The sequence below is a fragment of the Pecten maximus genome, chromosome 1 (assembly GCF_902652985.1).
Source record: "Pecten maximus chromosome 1, xPecMax1.1, whole genome shotgun sequence".
Lineage (NCBI taxonomy): Eukaryota > Metazoa > Mollusca > Bivalvia > Pectinida > Pectinidae > Pecten > Pecten maximus.
In genome coordinates this window covers 48,759,764-48,775,246 of record NC_047015.1, presented here as the reverse complement: position 1 = coordinate 48,775,246, position 15,483 = coordinate 48,759,764, and the positions used below count along the sequence as shown (strand labels likewise).

At 32.6% G+C, this 15,483-nt stretch overlaps 1 protein-coding gene across 1 annotated transcript; it reads right to left on the bottom strand.

The window, feature by feature from the left end:
• Nucleotides 1-6,955: 6,955 nt before the first annotated feature.
• Nucleotides 6,956-14,477, bottom strand: LOC117336535. Its single transcript, XM_033897150.1, has 3 exons — nucleotides 14,324-14,477; nucleotides 11,333-11,464; nucleotides 6,956-10,480 (listed from the first exon to the last, which is right to left on the bottom strand). Exons 1-3 carry the CDS (start codon nucleotides 14,382-14,384, stop codon nucleotides 10,239-10,241), a joined length of 435 nt encoding a protein of 144 aa, XP_033753041.1. The 5' UTR covers nucleotides 14,385-14,477; the 3' UTR covers nucleotides 6,956-10,238.
• Nucleotides 14,478-15,483: the final 1,006 nt, after the last annotated feature.

The following is a 15,483-nucleotide window of genomic DNA, read 5'->3' as shown; positions in this document are numbered from 1 at the left end:
GCTCATTTACATACTATGTTAACTCACCTGTTGAAGGGCGCGGTTTCCTCTATACCTTTTATTAGGCGGTAAATATGAATACCGGTTGTTGGAATGAAAGCAACTAAGAATCCCAATGCTTCTCAATATATATATATATATTATATTATGTATATCATATAGGTGTCTAACCATATATGACAGGGACTAGCCATACTAGACTAGCTTGTAAAATATAGTTAAATATCTTTTTAACTTGATCTTGCATATAGGTTCGAAAAAAATCTTATGAAAAAAATCGTTAACAAAGTGATCGAAATCCCCAAATGACAGATATCATATGACTAAATTTATATATTGAAAAGTATCTAAAAATCACGGACATCATTTATATGCATGTATTAGAAGGCGCATGGTATTTTTTTAACTGGACTCCTTATAATATAGCTCCCCATCCCCTACCACATGCATACAATATACATCATGATTGTATTTTATTTTCCAACACATTTGAAAATGTGATAAAACTCATTTCGTAGGAAAATTATGAAACTAGTCATATTTTTATGAACCGTTTGAATAATCATATGAAATGAAACAAATGTAAAATTCTATAGTAATTAAAAAAAAAAAAAAAAAAAATTTTTTTTGTGGTTTCTTAGCTGAAGCATAATGTATTAAATTGTGTTTAATAAACTATGACGGCCCGGAACGGAACATTTATATAGATGGCCAGGGACGTATAACATATCTATATACGGCGATGAGATGACACACACACATATATATATTGATTATATCCATATACATTTTTTTAAACATATTTTTTGAATTGTATATTTCCAACTTTTATTCATGTATATAGTAATACGAATAACAGCGAAAACATATTTAGATATAATTGTAGTTAAATTTGATTCACAATCTATAGTCCTTCTATCATAATCAGAATAAATTTAATTTTAAATAAACCAACGCCTCAAAATTTCCCCATGGTGAGCCTTAACGGGTACATCTATTTAAACCCCAGTTATTTAAATGCCTTTAGAAGAATGAAATAATTAAACCTTTTTAGAGTTGTAATCAATAAGCCTTTGATAAATGAACCCCTAGGTGTACCGCGGTGACCAACATACGCTAACAATATGTCGGTCTCTCACATGGTTGGTATACTATAATAGAGTACATGGGTAACCAAATTACACTATAGTCATTGTGACCATTGAGTCCACAAATGAGTAGTTAAAGCTCAGATAACATCGAAATACAAATATCTAATTAATATATTAAATCTGTTCTGGTTTAAACATTTGTCCAGAAATAGCTGTCTTCTGACCTGTTCCTACATTTGGTGTGTCAACAGCCTTTCTGAAAAAAAAGAATAGCGAGCGTTCAGAACTTTCATGATCATTTTGTGTTGAATATCTAATTAATGTGTACTGTATATCGGTAGGTATAGAATTTTTTTTTCCCTTATGACACTTTTTTTTTTATATTTGCTTAATATAAAATCTACCTAACGTCATTGGCGTGGCTATCATGTATGTTTGTATGTCACAGTATCCAAACAATAAAATCATTATTATACAATTTTCTCCTATAGCTACAGCACTGGCCGTTTCAGTTATGGATCAGTATTGGGTCACCACCGCCCGCCAGGATATGCCGACCACCCCAATTCCCCATCACATCTGTCCCGCTTCTACGATTCAAACTGAATTATACATATCTAAATCAGGCTGGTGAAGAAATAATAGGTAGCCCATGTGATATGACGAGTATATATTATGATCATCAGGTTCATCAAATTCCGGTGATGATCTAAGGTAATCAGGATCATCAAGTTATGGCGGTTATCTAAGATAATCATGATCATCAAGTTATGGCGGTTATCTAAGATAATCAGGATCATCAAGTTATGGCGGTTATCTAAGATAATCATGATCATCAAATTATGGCGGTTATCTAAGATAATCAGGATCATCAAATTCCGGAGATGATCTAAGGTAATCAGGATCATCAAATTCTGGCGGTTATCTAAGATAATCAGGATCATCAAATTCTGGCGGTTATCTAAGATAATTAGGATCATCAAATTCTGGCGGTTATCTAAGATAATCAGGATCATCAAATCATGGCGGTTATCTAAGATAATCAGGATCATCAAATTATGGCGGTTATCTAAGATAATCAGGATCATCAAGTTATGGCGGTTATCTAAGATAATCAGGATCATCAAGTTATGGCGGTTATCTGAGATAATCAGGATCAACAAGTTATGGCGGTTATCTGAGATAATCAGGATCATCAAGTTATGGCGGTTATCTAAGATATTCAGGATCTTCAAGTTATGGCGGTTATCTAAGATAATTAGGATCATCAAGTTATGGCGGTTATCTAAGATAATCAGGATCATCAAGTTATGGCGGTTATCTGAGATAATCAGGATAATCAAGTTATGGCGGTATCTAAGATAATCAGGATCATCAAGTTATGGCGGTTATCTGAGATAATCAGGATTACCAAGTTATGGCGGTTATCTAAGATAATCAGGATCATCAAGTTATGGCGGTATCTAAGATAATCAGGATCATCAAGTTATGGCGGTTATCTGAGATAATCAGGATTACCAAGTTATGGCGGTTATCTAAGATAATCAGGATCATCAAGTTATGGCGGTTATCTAAGATAATCAGGATCATCAAGTTATGGCGGTTATCTAAGATAATCAGGATCATCAAATTATGGCGGTTATCTAAGATAATCAGGATCATCAAATCATGGCGGTTATCTAAGATAATCAGGATAATCAAGTTATGGTCGTTATCTACTCTACATTTGCATACTAATTACATCCTTCATCTAGCCGAAGATAATATTATAGGAGAGAGTGTTAGAGAAATGGTACAGGGAATACTAATAGTGTAAGGATAGGGGAGACTTGAAGGATAAAGTTATGATGAAGGAACTATTAGGAGGAAAAGTTCCAAGCAGAGATTGTTCGCAGGAAAAAATCGTACCAGATCTAGAGTTCTGCAAGAACATGTCTGATTTGTGCATGTCTAGTGTGGCGAGATTAAGCGATGAGAAAGTCTTTCCTTGTGGATATTTTGTAGTGAATAATTCCACGTAGAGTTTGGTGGGATCGTATGCCTTTCCTACTGTTTGGTGACGAACCTGGCTTGTCTATAATGTCAGCTTTTGTGTGTCCCAGACTGAGCAGGCGTGCTCTAATGATGGTCTAACTAGAGTTATATGCAGGCCTCATTGTTACTGTAGAGTACTATGCGTAAATATATTGTTTTATTAGTCTTCTATGGGTAAATGTATATTGTTTTATTAGTCTTCTATGGGTAAATGTATATTGTTTTACTAGTCTTCTATGGGTGAATGTATATTGTTTTATTAGTCTTCTATGGGTAAATGTATAATGTTTTACAAGTCTTCTATGGGTAAATGTATAATGTTTTACTAGTCTTCTATGGGTAAATGCATATTGTTTTACAAGTCTTCTATGGGTAAATGTATAATGTTTTACAAGTCTTCTATGGGTAAATGTATAATGTTTTACAAGTCTCCTATGGGTAAATGTATATTGTTTTACTAGTCTTCTATGGGTAAATGCATATAAGGAAAAGGCGTAGATGATTTTCAATAACTTGTGCCTAATCCTTTGTTACAAGTTTAACAATAAATATGTTTAAATCAAATCAAAAGCATATTGCACTTGACTTGATGGAAAGACATCTCCCAGATTATCCATTCACCACTCCGATCAGATCAGAGCGAGGGCTATCAAGTTATCGGCGGTGATCTAAGATCATAAAAGCTGAGCGAAGTACATATTTTTTCTCGCATTTTACACAGAATTTTGAGATGCTGTAGTGAATTTGTAAAAATGAGTACCAAGTTAAACATCTGAAAGTTGAATATAAATTCTCTTCCGATCCAAGGACTCAATCTGTCATAAAATCATGTCATCCATGGTATAATATGAACATTGTTCAACATGTTTAACATTTTGGAATTATAAGAGGCATATTTTCAGATTTTTATGGCAAAATTCCACAAATAACTTGGACGACCAAGTAAAATGAATTCATGTGGCTTGTAAGGGTTACCTCCCTTGGTTTCATTAATCAAGTCCCAGTTTCACCAATATTCCTAACTAAAGGAAATTCCTCAACTAGAATCTACCGAAGCTCGATACTTTTCATATAATGCAATAATCGCGCAATCATGAGTCATTATATAAACATAAACGCATTCCTATGGAAAGTATCTTTATACAACTGTGACCAATTATATAAAAAAATATTATATATAACCAGCTACCACTTAAAATGTTTCAAATTTTGGGCATTTTGCAACTCCTTTCGAGTTAGTAAGTCACCAAGATTTAGTTTACGATTTATTTGATTGCGAAATTAAAATAAAACAAAAATAGAAAAAAAAATCTCTTATGTAAATTATTCTGCTCAAGATTTCGTAGTTATCAATTTGGGTTTCATAAAAGTATAGCAACAGCACGCGACCTAGCTACGTATCGCATACATATATCTCATTAACATGTTCTGTCTTTGCTGTAATAATATATTCCTACGTGGTCATAAAGAGATTTCATATAATATCGATTTAATTAAATGATATACGTATAGAATGTATACACATATGCATAAACCGGAGACCTACACGATGGCATGATATTATAAGTCTGTTCGAAATTAGCTTAATTGCTAATAGCATGATTGATTCGCTATTCATAGCTTGGTCTAGAACTATCATCTCTTAGCATCAATTTTAACTACTATACGAGAGAAGAAGAAATACCCGTCAGCTTGTAGATAAGTCTTCATTGTAACGGCTAACGTGAATACAAAGAAAGCGAACATATGGCCGCGAACATATGGCCCCTTGCTGTGAAGTAGATGACATCTAGATTAGACAGATGTTGAAGCAGTCGGTCGTGCACTGTAGCTGAAGAGCGGCATGTGTATTACATGTTCAAACATCAGATGGAATCCGAATGTACATGTACACGTCACATCAGCGAACGTGCACGGTTCGTCGGTAGAAAATAGCAAAACAACCAGTCCCCTATACAACATATAGTCATGCACGGGCAACTTCGATATACAATGGTTCAGATTATCATTGAATGATTTCAGTGATTTTATTTCACTCGGCCACACTTATGTGGAACAAGAGGTTGCATTAATGCAACGCAGTGATTCACATATTCTTAAACATTAATTTTGTACATAATGGTAAATACAGTGATTCTGTATCCTTAAACTTTGTTTTTATATACATACATGTACAGTTCATATACCAGGTATCTTTGCACATGCAGTAAATGCAGTAATTAACATACTCCTATTCATCACCTTTGTACATGTAGTAAAATACCATCTCCGTGTATTAGAGATATATGTTATGACTAGACCAGAGACGAGTTCTATATGTACATTGTAAAGACATATGCAAAGCAAGTTATTAGGAAAACAGAATTATTGACTATAGAATCGTAGATAATAGATAAACAAGAGATCCCAGAGGGATCTTGGCGCCCACCATTGAATGATCTTTATAGGTTCCATGTCAGATTGATCTTATCTCTATTTTCCCCTTCCTCTTACTTATCTGTATAATTGAGAAACATCCCTGCATCCCCGATAATGACTGTCTGTTGGCCAATTTTTTTTTAAATTGGTCCCAAAATGCAATACGAGGGACCAAGGGGAACCTCCATAGGAAATTTGGGAAAGATACCTTCTAATAGCAATAACAAACATCAATTGTCAAAATCCAAGATGGCTGCCTGTCGGCCATGTTGTTTTCTGATTGGTCTCAAAATGCAATATGCATAACTAGGCACCAAGAGGAACCGACATACGAAAATTGAGAAAGATCCCTTCAGCACTTTCTGAGAAATAGCAACAATAAACTTCAATTGTCAAAATACAAGATAGCTGCCTGTCGGCCATGTTGTTTTCCGATTGGTCTCAAAATGCAATATGCATAACTAGGGACCAAGGGCAACCTACATATGAAATTTGAGAAAGATCCCTTTGGTACATTCTGAGAATTAATCTGATGATGGTGGGCTAATAAATGTGTGTGAAAACAATGTCTCACGAGATCAAATTAAATTCAGTTCAGGTGATAATGTAAGTGAAGTTTATTAAAAGAATTATTTTTTATCGTATGGTCATTTAAATCGCTTATACAGACCACAATGATGTCAAATTCATTCCCTATGAGTTGGCTGCCAATAGACATATATCATCATTACAAATATATGTTTAATATGAATTGCTACCCGGAATGTCTCCAAGTCTCCATATTACATTCCCTCCGAGGAGATGAACAAGATGTTATAAACAATTTACGTATTATCGCGTTAATGGAAGTGTTTGTTTGTTGGGTTTATCGGCCAGTGAACAGCCAATGTCATTTTGAGGCCGAGTCTCCTTGTAGTAGTTGGTGGCTACCTCACTGAACATCATACAGGAGGCCTGTCGTATGCCACACAGATCAACAAGGGGAAAGTTTCTTGTCCGAGAATACAACCACAACACTGCATTTCCCAGCATCCCAGTAAACAATATAATTGATGTTTACTATCATTATACTCTCCATATATTTTATTGGCAGTCGGAACAGACCAAAATACACATTCCATCCATGACCGCATGGTTTCTTGATCATAGATTTCCACTCTGATCTTGTCCTTCAATCAAATTGCTTAACTTCAACAACTATAAACCTTGGAGTCTTGTAAATAGACCAATATCCCACTTTCCTGAATGCAATCGGATTCTGGACCATATTTAAATGTTTGATGTTTTACAGCATTATAACTTAAATCGCTTTAGAATAATCAGGTCTCTCGTTGTCAAAGTTGATCCATGCTTTTGGTATGTTCAATGATATACTTATAGCTATAAATCAACAAAGAAACAAACAAATGACATGAAATGGTATCATTTATTAACACAAAAGATCCTGATCACATCCTAACAGTTACACAGGAATGTAAGGACAACGCTCTCACACATTCTACAACACTCTCTCAGATAAAAACTTGCCTTACGATGTGCAATTTCACTTAAAAATTCAGCTCCTCCAAGATGACTTGAGAGAAAAACAAAGTTTATTTTATTAAGCTAGTATTTGTATTTTACATGGTCATGTAATATATCATCATTATTTATTTCTTGAATTATATAAACAATTTTAAACTTCAAAAATGTTCTTCCACTACTTTTTCATTCTTAATATTTGTATAGTTTTTTATCAAGATGACAAGTGAATACAAAAGAAGTATTATTTAGTTTCTTTTTTTTAAAATAATACTGAAAATGTTTTATATCAAGCGAGAACTAAAGTTGACCAGCAAAGAGTTGGATTGGAATACAAAATTGTTTCTTTCTGTTTTTCTACAAAAGCCATTATCAGAGGGCTGTGGAATTAAAACGGTGGAGGTATAAATTCATTGTATACAGTAGCATCTTAGGTTATCGTGCTCAGATATAATTTGAGTATGCATGTTAAATACAGGATGACACAATGATATTGCACATGGTTATCTAGACAATGCAAACAAAGATGTTAGAAATAATGAATCCGTACTCCTCAAATTACTACTTTCATCAACTGATCTATTATGTAAATGCTTTCCATGAAAAAAAATCTCTTTCTTTTTATATTTCATTATCAATAACATGTACAAATGTATACCATAAATTTTGGTGTGTCATCTCTAAAGTTTGTCTTTAAACTTTCATTAACGAATACACAAAACATTCAAAGGGAGAGGAAGTACCCCGCTAAGATTCCATCTATTGGTAATCCAGGTTATCTGAATAAAACATTTTAAGAATTCTCAGCTTAGACACGTTTCAATCAATGAGGAATTGAAAAGCTCTCAAAGGTATGCACAACCTACTACACAGCTAATAAGAATCATTTTGCATCAACATGACAAAGTGCCCTAGGCACTTGTGACCAGTTACTACAGTTACCATACATGGCAACTAAAACGTCATCATGCATTCAAAAAAATAAACAACAATTTAAAAGTGTTAGGCATCTATTAAATGAACTATCTACAGTATCAATCTCCTTCAAGTCATTCTGAATAGATGAACATACCGAATATAGATCTATTTTTATTTTTCAAATCGGCCCAACACATCACTCAGGAAATAATGACGTGATCACAATCAATACTCTTTTCTTTAAAAAATATGACACAAACAATTTACAAAACAGAAATAAAACTAGCATGACTTCTTCTTGTTTGGAGATTTAACTTTTTCATGTAAAAATATCCAAACATTGCTCTTTATCATTTCCCTTTTCAAAGTAGATGAATACTGGAGAAAAATCTTGGGGTATGGGAAAAAAGATGCACCACTGACACCAAAACAGGATAAATTTGTGATAAAAATCTCCACACTAACATCAAAAGGTGGTCGAAATTGTAAGATCTATACAACACAATTTAATCTAATATTACTGTATTCACCAATAACCGTACATTATGATTAGATAGAATTAAGATTATATTTCGGTATAAAACTTTTCATTAATACAAACTTAAAATTTTCTAGGCTAAAATTTCTAATGGCACATTAAGTTGTGAAGAATTTTTTTCAGATTACATATTATGCTCTATATATTAAAAACATTTTCTTGCGAAAGGATGGAAAACTGTACACTTGTACTAAGTATCTGCACATGACTATTTTACACAAAGACAAACAAGAAAATTGCTAAACAGCTTCATAACAAGTACAATTTACCTTCCTTCATCATGGCAAATTTAATTCAATTAAGTGCATATCATTCAAATCTATAATCATTCATATCGCATTCTTCTCATTGGTTATTAAGATTTTTTCCAGTTTCACATACCTTTGATATACATAACATGGAATACTGGTAGCTTTCAAGGCCCTGCGCATGCTTTAACTGTAAAAATTCCATTCAGTTCTTCGTAATTTCTATTCAATCAAAAAATAACACAAACTTACGTATGGTACTTACTGTTTACAATATCTATTGTACAAAAAAGGTCAAAAGTGCAATACAAACATTTTGAAACTAGTTTCATTCATCCAATCATAAAACAATGTAAAATAATCTGACACTAGTCATTAACAACATATTTGCATCTTGTAATATTAATTGTGTTAACAGGTTTATATTATTTTCTCCTATATCATCTCTCTCAACTTCCAAGTTTTCAACATTTGTCTACAAATATCTGTATAGGATCCTATATAATATGTACAAAATTTGATAACATTAGAAAGGAAAAAGAACCGAAAATTTTTGAGAAGTTAAATCTATTTAAAGTATTTATTTTTTTTAGAAAAATGATCAGTCGTTAGTGGTTTTGGCCATAGGCATAGGGTCAATTTAAATATGAGCCTGTTTACAGTTCAAAGGAAAATGCAGGTATAAACTATGATTAATTGTATGCGTAGGTGATCAAGAACTGCATAAACACATAATCATATTTTACTGAAAGAAAAATCTAAGAACCTTTCTGCTTCAGACAGGAAGTTCAATTTATTGTTAAAAATCAATGGTACAAAAATATAAATCAGAAGAAAAAAGTCCAGACTAATTTACAGCTCTACCTGTTATCCATGTGTCTTATGTACAACAAATTTATTGGACAGAACAAAACAGTTATCAGTTCTCCCCAACCATAATAAAAAGCTGCAGATAAAAGGTAAATTTATTTACATTTCAGATTCCTTATTCCTTAATGACATTATTGCTTTGAGTCTTCAACTAAAGCCTTTTATTGAGCAAGTGCTCAAATATACATTATTCTAAAGCAAAATGAGTGAATTTAATACACAAAGGAAAAAATATGAAAAGAATCTTTTTTCATTATTCTAACAAAGATTTAGTTTATCCATTATCCCACAAAACTGACCAGGGTTTTCAAATAATGAACTCTTCATAATAACAATTTTGCTCCAAGATGAATTGCCAGAGAATGATATTTGTTATTTTATATGTTTCGAATCAATGTGTTCTGAATGCCCAAATGCATATAAATATGTGGTTGAATTGGTCTCCTGTTTTCACTCTGTATTAACTGACAGCTTTATAACAGAATCTCACATCAAAGCAATTCAGTTACAGCTACCAGTTAAATCTCTGGTCTTTTGAATTTCGAAGTGAAAACCCTGAGATAATTTGTTTTAAAAAAATGTTCTAATTTATTGTAAATTTCATAAATATTTCGAAAGGTAGAGTCCTAATGATGTGACAAGTGGCACGGCAAGAAGAATGGCTGGAAATTTGATGTTGCTGGCACCATTACATCCCTCTTGGTTGTTACAGTGACAATATCGGACTTTGACACGATATGTGCCAGTTCTATCCTTGCACTGACGACCTTCATCACCTCCGACCTCTCCAGACCGGGCACACTGTCTGATGTATCTCACATTCCAATCATCGTTGTAGTAAACTGCAATTGAAAAGGAAAAAGGTCATGTTCAGATATCTTTGCACACAAATTAAAAAGGATTTACAAAATACTACATGTCCTGTCCAAACAATATTCCCATCGCCAAACCTACAGGTGTATGTAGATCTAGATATATAAACGAAAGTGTTCATTCAAGTCAACAGGTTCTTTTCCAAATAAGCATATATGATCATAACACACAAAGCAAAATCCTTAAGTAGACTAAAGGTGCATGTAATTCTCATTTCTGTTTGATGAATTATGATAATGTATTGAGATTCACAATAAACTAGCAGATGCCAACAAGTACTAAGGAATTACCAAATCTACCCTGTTCTTGCTAAACTCTGTACTATAATCAGACATTTGATGAATGATATCATTAACAAACATTTGATGTGGCAAAAATCCAACTTTTATCTGATAATCTGTCTTGGTTCCTCGTCCTTTGTCAAATTAATGAAGCTGACCCCCCACCCCAACACACACATACAATCAAGACTTTGAATAATATGACCTTCCACCCATCATTCCCCTAAAATAAGTTCAAAAAGCAATTTACATGTCTCAAATTTGAAATAATCAGTTTTTGTCAAAAATTAAACCACATTGACATCAGATCAGATGGACGGATTCATATTTATTTTCCTGCTGGACGTGAAATATGTTTTATCATTCAACACAAGTTTGACAATTTAAAATCATTGCATTTTACATCAAACAACACATTATAGATCTATATCACAGCAAATAAGCTAAATCTTCTGAAACCAAATTCTGTCTTTGTTGTTGAATGATTGCAATACATTTCTATCCCCTTATTTTATTGATATTCAATACATATATACATACCTTCCTGTACAATTTTTCGGCACATTTTGACATCATCGCCACAATCAACTAAGTTGTGTGTTTTGTTGTCAAACCAATCTGCACAATCCGACTGGAAGAAGGAGTTGCATTCATAGCATTTAATTGCACTACCTGGAAACAAAGAAAAACAGATAAAAGTTAGTGCTAATCTGCCATCGTAAAATTCTTTAGGCTTACAAGTGCTTTTCTTTTAGCTGGCCTCGCCAAAAAAGAAACAATTCCAATTCTAATCGATCTGGTACGTCATTTTGATATTTAAATGATATACTGTCCTGCATTAAAGTCATTATGATATTTGACTGAAGACAATGGTTCTATAATGATAGTTTTTGTGTATAAAAAGTACAGAAGCTTACCATCTACACATAATAACATTTTGAGTATAGATCTATACATCATAGCAATATGTTCTCTGAACTATAAACTTGGTGTGAAAAATGATTCATTCCCTATCTTTAGACTTTGTATCCTCAAAAAGGACTTAAAAATGCTCAACTGTGTCCAAAGATTAAAACTTCAGAAAAACACAGAAAATTTAATAACAAATATTTCACAAAATAGGTCAGAAAAGGAACAGTCATGAGGAAAAACACTGTAGACTTAATGCTATTTCAACAATGGCTCAATCAAACACTTTCAATTCACTGAATCATTCATAAAAGTTCCAACAGTATTAATATTACAAAGCACAATATCAGATATATATTAGGTTGAGGAAAACCACGAACTTATGTATGAAAACTTCGTCTATTTGCATATGAAAACAATTTTTAAATTTGTCTATTATATAGGCCAATTGAAGTATAGCTAGGTTACTAAAAATAGCTAAAATCACTAAAAACTTAACTAGATTTTTTTGCAAAGTTATGTAAAATATATCAAATATTGATAAAATACTTCCAGTCGAGTAACATCAAGTTTCTAAGTAGAGTGACATATTTTAGTAAAATGTTTACCTTGGCATTAATTAATGCACCTTTAAATAATATTGCAAAATTCACTTTTAAGATATTTTAGCTATTTCTAGTAAGAAATCAACACTAGTTTACATATTATACATTTTCCCCTATCCTGATTATTATCAATGCATAATGGCAATTAAGTTATACATTCAATTTCAGATTTATATTGTTTAATTTTTTCAAGCACTTCTTATAACATTTTAGAACTACAGCATACATTTAAATGTGTGCCTTATTAAGTTATTATTTCATGAATGATTCAACAGATGTTATAACTGAAAACAGACTCTAGTCCAAATATCAGATAAAAATATATAAATATAATATTAAAGGCATTGTTATTAATAATGTATTACAGTATGTAATCTCATATACAGCAGAATGCTAAGTACTAAACAAAATGAAATTTTTCATCTTAAAATGTAAACAATCTGAAGTGATTCAAAATATTCAATTGTAATTCTTACTGAAGTGCGACAAAGAAATGAAAATAAGATTTGATGAACTCTCCTAAGCTTTTGACATCTATATGCATCATTAACACATTTCAATATCAAAAAGAAAAGTTAATTAAAATTACCCTGATGACACTAAAAGTATTATATGATGCCAGAAACAATTTACTTAGCTATTTTTTTCTCATTTTTTAAAACTGATTTACATCATGATTGTGGTACATCTTTCAACATGATATCTATATTTTTAAGCTTTAACAGACTAGTCTACTTTTTATCCCAAAGAATCTTCTACATTTTTTGCTATGCTATGTTTTATTTAAATAATAAGCAAATGATCATAAATATATCGGAAAATATTAGAGAGAAAAGAAATAACATGGTATGAGACAGACAGTCACAAGACACAAAAAATACCCAACATATTTATAATATCTTCTGACAAATAGTGTTGATTGAAGATCAATTAAATCAGGATAATTGAAAATCCACCTCATTATTCTTCAGATGAAATGGCTTGGATAAATTAATATTACACTCAGTAACTTTTTAGTAAAATTAATTTGGGATACGTTTCTTCTTTTTTACCGTTTTCTACCTTGACATGCCCTATGTGTCACTTTGAGGTCTGGGATTTAATTTATGGGTTATGGGAAAGACACCAATGACAGACAGTGCCCGGGGACATTTGCATGAAGGCATTGTTAGTTATAAGACTAAAGCTAAGTACAGGACCCACAGGTAGGTAAAACTGATTTAGAGGACAATAAAGACACTACTCCAGGGAGTTCCAGGCAGAAGTGTTGTTTGGATAGCTGACTTCTTATATCATATTACATAACAATAAAGCCTTGCCTAGACTTCAGTTGATTCATGTTACTTGTGAAAAATGAGGTGACATGTTGACCATGTCACAACATAAGAGGGATATCTATCCAGTAAGTAACTGATAAACAACAAAGAAAATGAAATTTAGCAGCATAAAGTACACTTGTCAAAGATACATAGTTTTAGTTCATTATCATCCACAGGTAAAAAGCATGTTGAACACAGGTTGAAGATCCCCGTGTAGCCCAATCAGATTAATATATATCAACTAAGTGCATAACCTTACCTTGCTATCTGCTTTATATTTGAGCTATAATATTTTACAAAGTTCTGGCTTTATATGTGAAGTAATAAATACAAACTTTTTGACACAGGTAAAACTAGATGGGCATGGCCAATGGGCCTAAGCGGCCTCCCAGCCCAGGTAGCGTCATCAAGGTCAAAAGGATATTATGTACCGACGCTAAACTTTTAACATTTTGACCACGTTTAGACGATCAATACACACTATGGTAATTCAGATATCTAAATAAATTGAACACAAACATTAATCTCGTATGTTTTCACTAGAGTGCACAGATATTTTGGCAAAACCGCATGAAATACAGAAGCAAGTGTTCCTACACCTCTACTGAGAACACATGCAACATGGCGCCGGTGAAATGTCACTGAAATATTATCAGAAAAGCAATATTATACGTTCACGAGTGCAAATATATACTCACCACTGTCAAATATAAAGTAAAGTGTGATAATCGCAAATGCAACAGCTAGTAAACTCTTCATTTTGTCAACCTGAGCTTCTCACGATCTAACAGCGGATCTTCTGGCAGCCAAAGTAATTAGGACTCTACGCATGCGTAATAATGATATGACGTCAAAGAGGCACATAGAGGGGCGTCGATTTCGCAATAATTTCCAACTGCTAGGGCCGATAACCTACGTCACAAGTGTACACATACAATAATGGGTAAGTATAAGTCTGTGTATTGTTGGGTATAATAGCCAAAATTAAATAGCTGTTCAACGTCTTAAAAGAAACAAGGGAAACGGCTTGTTTCGACACAGATTTGAGAAAAAATGTTAATCATGGACATGCATATTACTATAACTAATTGCTTATTTTATATGGCGTATTACAAAATAATTAATTTCAGAAATACATATTACAACATGTTCGCTGTTGTGAAATAACATATTTAATGTTCTAAGCGTACTTAAACAGGATAAAGAAAGCCCCAACAAATGGCCTAGATTGCGGTGAATGTTCTTGAAAGTAGATCTCCGAAAAAATCTTTATCGGAAAAAAAAAAATAGTAATAAAATAAAAAATGACTAATTCTTCATAAGATAAAGCAGAGAACCAAATAACAATCTATGTAGGTCTCTAGATAAGAACAACTCAGATACTGATACAATTAAATAATGTCGTATTTGTGTCAAATATGTAATATGGTATAGGTACACGTGCATCAGATTTTTGTTGATGATTTGGAAAACATATATAGTTACGATATTCTTGATTTTCTTTACATTTTAGATAGTGCGTGTACAATACAGAAAAAAGACGTGTACTTAAACGTGATCGATTAGCTCCCATGTCTAGCATATTATACATACATATAGATACAGATTGTATTCTAACAAAAGTAGGAAATTATATTCCGTTGACAGTCAGCTCTGTTATAAATAATGTATTAAAACTGAAAACATTCACAGTTCGATTTTTTCTTTAAAACAAAACAACAGAGAAAAATATTATGATGTGGCTGGTGTGATTATCATTTGCCGTATCTATACACAATTGAACTTGAACTCTATACATTTCCTGAGAAGGACACATGCGAATCTGTTCATATTCTTGAAGCTTAATTATAGCTTTACA

What these genes read in the sequence shown, in the direction of transcription:
- LOC117336535 (XM_033897150.1), bottom strand. Translation starts at nt 14,384, where the DNA reads ATGAAGAGTTTACTAGCTGTTGCATTTGCGATTATCACACTTTACTTT. An exon ending in TTACTTTATATTTGACAGTG is followed by an intron (nt 11,465 to 14,323) that starts GTGAGTATATAT and finishes CTTTGTTTCCAG; the next exon opens with GTAGTGCAATTAAATGCTAT. An exon ending in CCGAAAAATTGTACAGGAAG is followed by an intron (nt 10,481 to 11,332) that starts GTATGTATATAT and finishes TTTCAATTGCAG; the next exon opens with TTTACTACAACGATGATTGG.